The sequence below is a fragment of the Mesoplodon bidens genome (genome assembly GCF_964165515.1).
Source record: "Mesoplodon bidens genome assembly, chromosome: 2".
Taxonomy (NCBI): Eukaryota; Metazoa; Chordata; class Mammalia; order Artiodactyla; family Ziphiidae; genus Mesoplodon; species Mesoplodon bidens.
In genome coordinates this window covers 27,212,282-27,226,198 of record NC_138177.1, presented here as the reverse complement: position 1 = coordinate 27,226,198, position 13,917 = coordinate 27,212,282, and the positions used below count along the sequence as shown (strand labels likewise).

The window sequence follows — 13,917 nt, the reverse complement described above, 5'->3', positions numbered from 1 at the left end:
AGATCTGGAGTCAGGCCAGAGAATTTGAGTTTCTAAGAAGTTCTCAGGTGATGCTGATGCTGCAGGTCCTAGAACCACACTTTGAAAACTACTGATCTAATACTGAGTTCTTGAAGTTCCCCAGGGCCTACTGAGCATACTTTGCCAACAACAGCAGAAATTCATAGTGCAAATTAGTATGTGTGATTTAATATTAATAACCTTATCAATATTTTATTTGGCAATTATTTTTAAATGTTGATATATAATTAGTGGACTGCAGTTTTGATGAAATGATGAAAGGAATCACAGTCTAGGAATCAGAAGACCTGGGGGTCATGCCCTTCCAGTCCTAGGAAGTTGAACCAAAAAAGTTCCTGACCACAGTTTCCTCACCTGTGAAAAACAAATCCCAATAATGCCTCACTAATATATACAAGGCTGTGAGAAAGATAATATGATAACCTAGTTGAAAATGCATGGTAAATTGCGTATGCATTAAACTTACATTCTTAATGTCTGCTCAGGACAGTCTCTGGGAAACCTCCAGCAATGGGCTGCAAGTCCTCAGTTTCTAGAATCCCCTGAGACACTGCATGAGTTAGGATACTATCAACTCTAAGTGACAAGAATCTATACCCAAACTAGACTAAACTCTAAAGATGTTTACTTGTGCACATTACAGGGAGTCTAGCCACGGAAGCTGTAAACTGGAAGATAAAAGAGGTCTGCAGAGAATGGGGAACAGGCAGGGCCTGGAAATTGTTGGGAAATGAATGTATGATAAAGATGAGTGCTTACAATGATTTGCATTGTCTCTTGGAGCTCTATAAGTCTTAAGATTACTCATAAGTCATATCCAGAATGCAAGATATAACTCATGAGCATCAGGATGATCCATTTTAAAACCTCTACAGTAGTGGTTCTCAAACTTGGCTTTACATGCAAATCATACAGGAAGGTTTTAAAGGATACTCTTGTCTGGGCCTGGTTCAAAAGCTTCTGATCTGACGGATCTGGGGTGAGGCTCAGACACTGGTGTCTTTCAAAAGTTCCCCAGGTAATTCTTAAGTGCTGACAGGGTTGAGAATAATTGCTCCAGCATATCATAAACCAAAGTGGTTGCCCTAAGCATGGAGGACTCCAGTTGCCAGCACTGGGGATTTACTTAGGGATAGGAGTGATAGGACAGTGGTGCCTAATCTTTTTGGCACCAGGGACCGGTTTCAAGGAAGACAGTTTTTCCACGGACCGGCGGGGGAGGGGGGCGGGGGAGCGAGGGAGCTGGGAATGGTTTGGGGATGATTCAAGTGCTTTACGTTTATTGTGCACTTTATTTCTATTATTATTACATTGTAATATATAATGAAATAATTATACAACTCACCATAATGCTGACAGGAGGTGGAGCTCAGGTGGTAATGAGAAGCAGCTGTAAACACAGATGAATCTGCACTCACTCACCCGCCATTCACCTCCTGCTGTGTGGCCAGGCTCCTAACAAGCTGCAGACCAGTACAGTCCGCAGACCAGGGGTTGGGGACCCCTGTTATTGGAGAAGGTGGTACTAAAACAAAACTGGGACTCACGCCTATTCAGCCCAGAGCCTCTTCCCCTCCCTTTGATAACTACATCATCAGAGCAAATGACATGCTCGACACACACACAAATATACACACATGTTTGCTTTCCTCCCATGTGTGACTTTCTCCTTCAAGGTTACCTTAATCTAGGCCTGAATGCCATCTGGTAAATGTGCTATACGTTGACAAGGGGTGGCATTCATAGTGTGATTTTTTTCCCCTGGATCCACATTCCTTTAGGAAAGTGGTTCTTAAACTTTGGTGTGAATAAGAATCACGTGGAAGAATTTTTTAATGTAGATACCTGGGCATTACCTGTGAGGTTATGATTTAGTAGGTCTGGAGTGGAGCCCAGGAATCTGCATTTTAAGAATCTTCACGGGAGCTTGAGAAATCATTGGTCTACAACCACAATTTTAAGAAACTTCCTGAGGGACAGCCCTGATGAAAAATGGGAAATACTACCCATTTAGGAGGTGCCCAAAGGGCTCAAGAAATTTGAACAGCTAAATCACCAAAGAAAACAGACAGATGACCAATAAACACATGAAAAGATGCTCAAAATCATTAGTCATTATGGAAATGCAAATAAAAACCTCACTGAAATACCACTGGAAACCTACTAACTTGTTAAAATGGTTAAAATAAAAGAAACTGCAATTTTTCTGGGAGGGATGCACTATAGTTCAGCACTTTAGAAGTCAGGTAGTTTCTTACAAAGTTAAATATACACTTAATCCAGTACTCTCACTCCTAAGTATTTGCCCAAATGAAGTAAAAATTTCTTCTCACAAAAACCTGTTCATGGATGTTTATAGTAGTTTTATTCATAACTACTAAACACTGGGAAAAAAAAAACAAATGTCTTTCAACTGGTAAATGTATAAGCAGTCTGTAGTACAGCCATACCATAGAATACCACTCAACAGTGTAAAGGAACGAACTATTGACACTAACACACAACAGTATGGATGGATCCAGAAAGCATTTTTCCTAGTAAAAGGAGTCAGACAAAAGACAACATATTGTATGATTCCATCTATTTGACATCCTGGAAAAGACAAAACTACAGTGACAGAAAGTAGATCAGTGGTTACCAGGGGCTGGGTATTGGGAAGGATTTGACTACCAAAGGGCATAAGGGGACTAGAGGGTTGAGGGAATTGTTCTGTGTCTTGATTATGGTACTGGTTGAATGACTGTATGCTGAACATTAGAAGAGGTGAATTTTATTATATGTAAATTATACCTCAACACAGAGGGGAAAACCACCAAAGGATAAAAAGTGGCTTTATTCAAATTAAACTCATGCCGTATTTGACAGCCGAGCACAGTTTCTAGGTGTAGATGGATCCAATTTCAGCAGCTCACAAGGATGCTTAATTGTAGCGATAATGCCCAACTTATCTCTCCAGGGGCCCATAGTACTTCCATATGTGACTTAAAAATTCCCAGAGTAGCCTGCAAACTGGCATTCCATGCTTATACTCAGGGTTAAAAGATGTTGGGCTGAGAACTTAAAGTAGGTATCTAGCCTTGCAGAAATCTAAATAACTCTGACCCTTCAACCTATTATTTTGGTGTTTTGAAATCACTTTCTGCATATTTGTGTGGTCCTGGAAGGCTGGTTTGGAGAACAAATACAGGGGTTTGCTAGTGGTGGGGGGAGTAGGGAAGAGAGAAGTGAAGTGCTAAGAGATGAGGGACAAATTTGCTCCTTTTTTCAAGTGAATGTTTCTGAGGAGTGTGAAGCCATTTGCTTTTATAATCTATCTGCTAAGTTGTTCCTGCTCTAGGGAGTTTCTTCCATTTGCATGTTCCTTACGTTTTCTTAGAATTCCACCTTAAAACAAACTGAATGTACTTATGGCCAATATCTCCGCGCTGAAAAGTTTTGTTTAAACGATGACACACTGCAGTTGGAGCCTGCTTGCTCACCCACATCTGGAAGCCACATGTCAGCAGCAGCTGTATAAAACCAGCAGCCCAGCAGACATAGGGTGACATTTTTTGCCAGAAACCCAGACAGCATGGACCTCACTCTTCTGTGGGTGCTTCTGCCACTGGTCACCGTGACCTGGGGACAGTATGGTGACTACGAGTACCCATATCAGCAGTACCATGAATATAGTGATGATGCGTGGGTGAATCTGAACCGGCAGGGCTTCAGCTACCAGTGTCCCCATGGGCAGGTGGTGGTGGCCGTGAGGAGCATCTTCAACAAGAAGGAAGGTTCTGACAGACAGTGGAACTACGCCTGCATGCCCACCCCTCAGAGCCTGGGGGAGCCTACGGAATGCTGGTGGGAGGAGATCAACAGGGCTGGAATGGAATGGTAAGAGCCAGGCGGCTGCACACGGCCGGTATTATCGCAGCATATCCCTCTCACTGGGGGATGCTTGACGCTCAGGGAACAGCACTTACTAGAGACTGGGCAAGTTCTACCAGGAACTTTTCCATTGCATGCTCTGGGTGGGGCAGGGTCACTGCTGAGCAGACTACATTACAGGACAAAAACCCAGAATGGGGGATGTCCATGGCAGATGGACTCCTCTGTGGTTCTGTTCCTTCCAGAAGCAGCCCTACTCTCAGTTTGGTCCAGGACTAGTATGGGTCTGCGAAACGTTTACCAGTTCGCCAAAAGTTAAGAACAGAAATTGAAAGTATTTACGGAACCTTATAGCAATTTAATATTGCTGTGACATCCAAGTGACATTTTAATTTGGTAGTAATTTATTTTGACTGTTTTACAAAAGTATTGGTACCCAATAGTTTGGGGAAGATAAACAATGGGACGTTCATCACAGACAGTTTGAGAAATATTGATGTAGAGCAAACGAGTGGGGAGAGGGGTCAAAGAAGCTTAGGCAAAGAGAAGTGAAATTAAATAGCTCTCTCCTGCCCCGATTAAATGTGTTCTCTCAGTTTTGAGTACCAGGGTCCTTCTCTCTGTCTGAATTTAAAATGGGTTTCATTGCTGGGAAATAGTTTACTAAAGTCTCTTGGGGAGAAGGACTGTTCTCTTCTGACTGGGCTCTGCCATGGTTAATGACATGGAAATGGTCTGAGCCTGTGTCTTCACCGTGGGTGTGACTGTCTCACCCTAGTATTTGGTCAGAGCCCATCCTAGGAGCTATGGTCTGTGAGGCCAGATAATCACAGCAGCCAGGATGAAAGCAGGACCACTGGGTGGGTCAGGGGAATGGGTGGAAGCAGACCCTGTGGAAGGCTGGCCTGGGAAAGAGGAAGCCCACCTGGCAGGCTGCTGTTATGGTAACTGTAGAGAGAAGATTCTTTGAGGACTCCCAGCATGCATGTGGTGTAATGGGGGTTAGGGATGGTCAAGCACAAAACTCTGAGGGTCACTCCAGCAGCACACAGAACAATGATGGGAGATCAAGAGGAAAAGACTGATGGGTGGAGGGGACCACTCAGTAATAAAAACAGCGGCCATTGATTGAGTGCTTACCCTGAGCAAGCACCATGCTGGGTGATTTATATGGATGATCTCATTTAATGCTCAAAACAAAGTTCTAAGTCATTTTATAGGTAGACAGAACACAGTCTAGAGATCAGGGGTTTCCTCAGCTGGGAAGTGGTAGACCAAGGATTTGGATCCAGTGAGTCTCAGCTCCAAAGTGTATGTGCTTAGCCCTGGTGATGGGTGAGACAGACTTGAGTGTCTGCTCCCTCTGCCCAGTGTGGGCTCAGTCAGCACAGCCAGGGCCACAGGACTGGACTCGGGGCAGTTCTTCATCCTGAGGACGGAGGACTCTGCAAATCACAGCAGAAGCCAGCCCTGGAGGGATTGGACCAGCTTAATTACTACCATGACTGAGGAGGGGCTCAGCCAGCCTGTGGAAGGGATGGGGAGAGGGTCACACAGGCAGCTTCAGGTCAGGGGCCCCATTATTGGGCCTTTCTCACCCCCCCCCCAACTGCCTCTAGTGAGCAGATTTAATTATTCAAAACCCCTTCTGACACATGGCTGACTCAGAATCCAGCCTCACCTCAATGATTGACAGTCTCCAGTGGTTCCCTGTAGCCAGGCCAGTTGCCTGGCACAGAGCATGGGGACGCCCAAATTACAACTGTCTGTCTAGTCCTCCAACTTAGGGGGCTATTATATGGGTGGGGCCCCTTTCTAATGTTCCCCTTGTAGAGCCACAACAAAACACACTCAGATGATTTCTTAAGCCCCAAAGGAAGAGCCCTGGGCTCTGAATCAGGAGGCCTGGATTTAGATCCTTGTTCTAAAGACAACTTGCCGGGTGACCTTGAACCACGGGTTCAGCTGTCTAGGCTCCCACCTAATTTGGAAAGTGAGAGGTCAGACTGAATGATCTCGCAAGGCTCCATGGCTCCAATTCTCTTCCCTCTGCTTGGCTCTGAAAAGACAGTTGGATTTTTCTTTCATTCTGTTGATTCTTGCGTTTACCCCTGCTAGGGAGAGAAGGCAAATTATGTTTAGTTTCAAACTTGCCAGGGTGTGACTGGTTTGTCATTAACTCCCAAACTATTTGAAGAAAAGTACGAGAGGGAGTAGAAATGATATGATTTTGTTTGACCAATGCGAGTCGAATGAGAAACTGACAGGCACGATCTCTCTTCCACCTTCTCTTCTTCCACATGTTTGAGTATGCGGAGTCAAATGATATTTTTTTCTTTCTCCCTTTCCACCCTCTGTTTTCTCATCTCCTCCTCCATCAATCGCAGAGTAAAAAATGTACAAACATGAAAAACAGTAGGACTCAGCTGCCCCAGAACTGATCCCAGTTATCCCAGAGGCATTTTTGTTGGATGATTATCGCTTTGAATTTAGACTCCAGCCTCAGTGAAAAATCTGGAAGGAAAGAAATTGCTCATAAACTGGGGAGCAGTTATATCTTCCCGTTGGCTGCAGGGTCTTAATCTGTTCCGGAGGAAAAGTTGACAGTTTTGTGCAATTTGGCTGCCTTGTATAACTACATTAGCTTGCAGGTTTATTTTAAAAGGGGACGAGGAATCTTGAACACAGATATGGCAACAGTACATAGGGTCTGCTAAAGACACTTGCTAGTTGGAGCACAGTCTTTAAAAAGTGTTTCCGTCATGGCTGAGTGACTTGTAACACTGCTGTTTGGCTAGGGTTTCTCTGTTGAAAATCACTTCTTCAGTAGGCAGATTCTGAAGTGTGCATGCTGGTCGCTCACTAACGACTGCTTGGAGGCTTTACCTGGGTTCCATGAGTGGCATTGTGCCATCTCAGAGCATGCCTCAGTTGCTCTTGGGGAGTCTTCTCAAACCTGGGTTGACCCAGGCTGTAGGACATGTGGGTCCTGTGTGGAACAAGATGAAACTGGAATTTTGTAGTGAGGCTGAGCTGGAGTGTGGTGGAAGGGGCTCTGGTCTTAGAATCAGGAAACTTTGATTTGCAGCTCCTGTTTCTATCATCTCTGAGCTCTGTGGTCTTGGGCATTCAGTTTCTCATTCTGGAAAAAAGGAAAAGAGTGTGACACCCACCTCACAAGCTGTTAGAGGGTGTTACCGTGATGCTTACAGGATAAAGTGTAGGAGAACTCTAAAACAGATCTAAATCTACAACAAATTCCTGGCACATCATGGACAGTCAATAAAGATTTTGTGCATCTGAAATTTGATGAGGCTAATTTGAGGCAAACCAGCTTTACATGGAATCTGAATTCAGAAGAAGAGCATTCAGTATATTGGCATCTGCTTTTTCCCCAGGGCTTCAAAGAATTCCCAAGAAGATCTTTCAAAATGGCAGCTTGTTTTAGAGCTAATTATTTGAATTTATGAATTTACCAAAGATAAGTCACATGATAGAGACGAGGAAACCATGTTACTTCCACAACATTCAAAAATCATGAGCTACTCCAAATTTTGGCAGTTTTATCCTTGGCTAAGGTACAAGCCCACATAAGAGCATATAATTCAGCCTGTTAGGCTGAAGTAGCCATAGATAAAGGTACTGCCTCAACAATACCAAAAGAAGTTGCAATAGCATACTCAGCACAATATTTGCCATTGTCACCTTTTAAATAAGAACTACTAGTGAACCATGAATAGTCAACATTACCCAAAGAATTTCCTACAGATCATTTACAAGGAGTCAGTAGGTGATCCATCAGTGTTAAGCATTCAAGAGGAACTTCATCAGTGACAGAGGGGAGAAGAGTAGCAGAATTAAGATTATTACAACATAAAAGAGTGATGTGAGGAACAGCTAACAGAAGGACTTCTTATGAAGTGAGGCAGCTGAGAAATGTTGGGTGTGATGAGAATTTTCAGGAGAGCTTCTACTGAAATGGTTAAATGGTCCTGGACAAACCTCAACTCTAAGTCCTTAGGTTTTCTCACCAGTAAAATAAGAGCATTACAGGGACTAGTTAAGGGACAGTGAGGCCTTGAGCCTTGTAATCTTCTAAGATGGTTTTTATGCCTTGAAGGGCTTCTTTACTTACAGGATGTTGATTCACTCTGGGAAGAGGTTTTAAAAGATCTATTTGAATCTTGATGGGAGGTGGGCTGTGAATTTTCCCGATATCAGCTGTAGATTTTGCCCATAAGGGGGTTGGTAGTTGATTCAATAGGGGCAGGTGATGAGTGTTTCCAGAATAAACTCTAATGCCATCAAAAACAAAGCAAATAAAAGATGTCAAAGAGTCATTTAATTCACCTGGTTGGCTGCTTTGATAACTACTGTCAATTCTAGAATTGCTTTCTCCTTTTGGGAGAAAGAAAGTTCTATATACTTCTCTAAGAAGTATTGACCTAATAAATGGATGGGCAGAGAAACTAAGGAGAAAGGGGTATGTGTCTTTCAAAGGGCCTAAACAAAAGGGAATATGTTCAAGGACAGAAACCTCTTGAGGTTTATTAGAGATCCCTACTATTTGAATTGTTTTAATGCTACAAGGCAAGGAGTGATTGACAGTAGAGGGGTTGAGTACCAGGAGTGTGGCTCCAGTATCAGTGATGTCTGGAAGAGATTTATCCCCCATCTGGAGAAACGTTCTTCAAGTCAGTTAAGAGGGAGGATTGGGAAGAGCTCCTACAGTTCCCAGGAGCTTAGTCACTGAGAACCAGGAGAATGTTAGAAACGGCTGATTAGAGGGCTGAAGGCACCTAAAACACTTAAATTTGTAGCAAATTCTTTTCCAGTGTCCTGGCTTTTTGCAATAATAGCAGAAACTCGGGGTGGGTGGGGGGTCATTTAGGGGCCTTCGCTTGCTGGAGTTGAAGGTTAAGAATTTTGTCAGTCTTCCTTTTAGGTGACTCATTTAAAGTATGAGAGAGCTGGTTTATCAGATCAACTAAATCTGGAGTGGACAAATTTTCCTGTTCCGTCCTGGTCCTTTTTACCAGAAGGGAGATATTCTGGGTCACCCTATTACTAAACATAGAGTTACAAGCTACATGGGTGGAATCAACATCTGAAGAAAGACCAGAATTTGCTTTAAGAATAATATGAAATCGATTGTAATAGTCATAAACAGGTTCATCAGATTTTTGTGTGCAAGCCTGAATTTTGTTCCATTCAACAGGCTTTGGAAAAGCCCTAGGAATTCCTCAACGAAGTCACTTATTGATTGCCTGAGCCTGATCATGTAATAAGTTAGTGGGCTGGTCTCATGGTTGTAATTCTAGAGAACTGTCGGGCTTTCCTGTACTAACAGTTTTCATTCAATGCTGGGCCTGGCCTTCACCTACAAGCATTTGAACAAACTGATGTTAAGTCGTAGAAACCAGGTTGATAAATCTGAATGACTATATTAATTCAGCAAATCTGTGAGGATCTCCAGTTACTTTGGGAGAATCTCTGACCATGACTCGCAGTTCAGCATTAGTCCAGGAAATACAAGAAATTAAGGGTTTAGCCTCTGGATCCCCAAAAGGCTTAATTTTAAAGGGATAGGTTCTGATAAGTTCAGAGGAAAAGGGAGTGGAGAGAGTTTCAGAGAAAAGGGGAAGTCTGGCAAGAGAATTAGTATTGGGGAACTGGGGATGTAAGGGAGGTGTAGTCAGGCAAAAAGAAGGGAAGGGGGAAGCTGGCACTGGAAGTGGGGCCTGATCAGGAGGAGGAGTGAGATAAGATGGTGCTGGAGATGGAGCCTGAGACAGAGAAGCCAAGGAAGAAGAGCCTGAGGCTTTGGGAGCCATGTTACCTTTCTTTAATTGTTTACCTTAGTTCATCTTAAAATCTTATTTTGCAAAGATGCAATTTTAGGCTGCTGATAAAGTTTGGAAGCCTAAAAATACCAATCGAAATAGGCATTCCATTTAGTTTGGAAATTTTAGAGCTATGGTTGTCCAATTTGGTTTTAAGAAAAGTACATTTAGGGATTTCAAAATTTCCTCATAATGGTCATTGATATTCTAAATTGCTTTCAGTTAGGTCAATCCAGTTTGGTTAGACATGCACATGAAGAAGGACGTTGGTTTTCAAACATAAAATGGGCCAGGATCCCTGTAGGAAAGGAGTGCCCTCAAAATGTTTAGATAACTGGGATGCTATCTCTCAGAGCTTTTTCTCTAGAGTAAAATAATTCTTTTCAAACAACTTAAGCAGCTCAAATAGCTCAAACAGCCTGCAGGCCTAATACCAGCCAGTTCTAAGGGAACAGTCTAGTCTTGGAAGAGCCAGGCAGGAAACTGCTCAGCACAGTTCCAAAACAGTCCTTATTTCTGAAGGAATGGGCTGATGGCTAGCCAGTTCAAGCTGGATCAGTCTGATTTCAAAAATCAGGCCAAAGTGCCAAATGAGTAGTTGCATACAGAACAAGGTCTTAACCAAAAAAAAGATGAAACCTTAAAACAGATCCCAAATAAAACCTGGAGAGCTTCAAAACTCAAAGAGAGTGAAGCTCAGATCCAGGAGAAAGACTTGCCTTCAAACCCCAGGGTCAGTTAGAAAAGCAGTGAGCAACAATGAGCTCAATGTGGTACCACACCTGTTTGCTTACAAGCCTCAGAGTAATCGGGGGTCTTCACTGGACCCCCATATGGAACAACAAAATGTTGACCTAAGACAAATAGACGGCCAGTTATAACTCCAGCAAAAAATGGGTTTATTTGGAGGAGCAAAGAATTGCAGTTTGGGGTCTACAACTATAGTGAGGCATGCACAAGTCCCCCGCAAAATGGAGAGGAGAAAACTCTTTTATAGAGGGGAAAAGGAAGTTGGGAGGGCCTATATTAAACAAAGTTCATGGCTTTTCATTGGTTGTGTTATGACAATCTCTCATTGGCTGAGCTCTTGCCAGGCAAGAAGAGGAAGTCTTTCTTCTTCTGTTGGGCTCTGCTATCTTTGAAGGGTATGAGAGCACCCCTTTCTGGTCTCCTGACTCTAATTGAGGTTTCTGCTTATTGATTTTTTACAGTAGGAGCTCAGTTTTCCATAATCTGATTCTAACTCAGACCAAGGTTCTATCTAGTACGGAGCAATCCATCCTGATTCATTATTCTGATCATTCAGTACACACAGTGCTCACCTCTTCAGAGAAGTTTTCCCAGACCACCTCCTCTAAACCAACGTCTCTCACACTCTACTCCCCAAACTGTGTTACGTTTCCTGCAGTGCTCTTGTCATTACATGATTTGTATTTATAGTTTGTCCCCTGCAGATTATAAGCTTCATGAATATAGGGACTTTGTCTCATTCACCACTGTATAGAATATTGCCCAGCACTAGAATAATGCTGGCACATAGTGGGCCCCACTAAATATGTAGCAAAAGACCAAATAAGACTAGTTAGTGCATCGAGCAGCCCACAGTGCCCTCAACAAAGAAGCCTGAGATCTTCCTGCAAGGGAAACCATTTTGCTTACATTTTTTAATTTAATTTTTTATTTTATATTGGAGTATAGTTGATTTACAATGTTGCGTTAGTCTCAGGTGTACAGCAAAGTGATTCAATTATACATATACATATATCCATTCTTTTTCAAATTCTTTTCCTATATAGGTTATTACAGAATGTTGAGTAGAGTTCCTTGTGCTGTATAGTAAGTCCTTGTTGATTATTTTCTATATAGTAGTGTGTATATGTTAATCCCAAACTCCTAGTTTATCCCTCCCCCCAGTACATATATACAGTGGAATACTACTGAGTCATAAAAAAGAATGAAATAATGCCATTTGCAGCAACATGGATGGACCTAGAGGTTATCATACTAAGTGAAATAAGTCAGACAGAGAAAGACAAATATCATATGATATCACTGATATGTGGAATCTAAAAAAATGATACAAATGAATTATTTACAAACAGACAGACTTCAAAAACAAACTTATGCTTACATTTTTGATTCTCAATATTCCAGTGTCTATAATATGGAGCTCAATTTTATTGTACACATCTCATTTTGGCTTCTTGCATTCACCGCCATGCAGGATGGTCTTTTTTGGTCTTCTTTCTTGCATTCACCGCCATGCAGGATGGTCTTTTTTGGTCTTTTTCCTGAAGTTCTCCAAACCATGCGTAGAGGATGGCTGACACACTTGTTACCTCAGGATAAATTCTTTATTAGGTTTCCATTATCCCCCAAATCTTAATGTCCCAATATGCTTTTAAAAACACAATAGTAAAACTTTTCATTGCAAAAGCCATATGGGCTAAATGCTACATGGTATCCTGGTTTGGATCCTGTAAGAGAAAAAGTGCATTAATGGAAAACCTGGTAAAACCTAAATGAAGTCTGGAGTTTAGTGGTGTACAATGTTAATTTCTTAGTGTTCATAAAGGCACCAGAGTGATGAAAGATAACTTTAGGGGTAAGCTAGGTGAGGGGCATACATGAATCCTATGTATTATCTTTACAAATCTTCTGTATCTAAAAAATTATTTCAGAATTAAAAGATTAAAAAATAAGGATGCAGGCTGGTAGAGTACATATTGGGAGTTTAAAAGGCAGAGCGTAACAGAATCACAAAATCTCAGCACTGGGAGGGATCTCATGTAAAATCTAGAACAACCTCCCTACATCATAGATTAGGAATTAAAGCCAAGAGTGAAGCAACTGAAACAGCAACGAAACAGGTACCTTAAGTATAAGTGCTATTATCTTAATCCTAATTGATATAGTGCTTTATAGTTTATAAAGTATTCCTCATTCATACATTCATTTGCTTATTCATTCACTACCAAATGTTTATTATCACAAACTTTGCCAGACTCCAAGATTATGAAGGTAAATAACATACAGTCTATGCCCTTGTGCTACTCATGGTCTAATCTTATTTGACCTTCACAATAATACTGCAAGGCAGCATTACTATTTTCCCCATTTTATACATGAAGGACCGTGGTTCAGAAGCACTAGGAGACTTGCCTGCTCATAGCTAGTGCAGAGGTGGAGGCCAAGCCCCAGTGCTGATGCCACAGTGCTGCCGGTGAATATTAAATGTTGGTGGTATTTTTGGTCTTGAATAAAGTTGTAGTCAGTTCTGGGCTATAGAAGATATCACATCTATGTAAGATTGACTTCTGAGGGAAACAAGGCTGAGTGTGGGAGAATAGAGTTATAGCAGATCTAGGATTCTTGCCAACTTTCCATCTTGGTCACTCTCCTGAGATCTAGGAATCAATTGTCTGAGGGAACTAGGGCTTTGCAAAATGGCTCTTGGCTGTGCTCATAAGGACGGTAAACTTTCACTCCTCCCAGTAGGGGATTTGCTTCTGTCTGCATACTTGTCAGATATAATATTCCTAATGAATAAGAGATTTCCACAGAGTTAGGATACCTTTCTCTCTCTCTCTCTCTCTGTGTGTGTTTCATTGAGGTATCTTGAAGTAATGGAAGGAATATGGACTTTGGAGACAAACAAAACAGTTCTCAAAATGCAGCCCCACTACTAACTTTAGGCAAGTCATGTCAACTTTCTAAGCCTCAGCTTCTACTTCTACAAAGACAATGCCCCAGAATTGTTGTGAGAATTAAATGAGATAACATATATGTATTATTGGCTGTGTGTCCTTTGGGGAATTACTTAACCTCTCTAAACCTGAGTTTCCTTATCCATCAAATGGTGGTGGTGGGGGGGAACTGATTGTCCAAGCCCATTTCACGGGATTGTTTTGGTGATTAAAATAATTAATGCAGGTATAGTGCTTAACACAATGCCTGGCACATGGTAAGTCCTTTATAAGAGTTATTTATCCTTACTATTATGACTACTCTCTGGAAACTGAAACTCAAAGAGATAAATATCACACAGTTGGTAAATTATAAAGCTGGAGTTGAAATATACAAATTGCTAGATTACAAAGACCACTGATAGGTACCATTTTGTTTTGGGAACATATAATTCAGTATACATATTAAGTGTACAATATGAGTGTCAAATATTTTT

At 41.8% G+C, this 13,917-nt stretch overlaps 1 protein-coding gene across 1 annotated transcript in view; it reads left to right on the top strand.

Annotated features, from left to right (window-relative positions):
* Positions 1–3,580: 3,580 nt before the first annotated feature.
* DPT (dermatopontin) overlaps positions 3,581–13,917 on the top strand; it is a 41,170-nt gene continuing 30,833 nt past the window's right edge. The window contains exon 1 of the mRNA XM_081226121.1: positions 3,581–3,897. Within this exon, the coding sequence (XP_081082247.1) occupies positions 3,593–3,897 (305 nt within the window). The 5' untranslated portion in view covers positions 3,581–3,592. The remainder of the gene's footprint in view (positions 3,898–13,917) is intronic.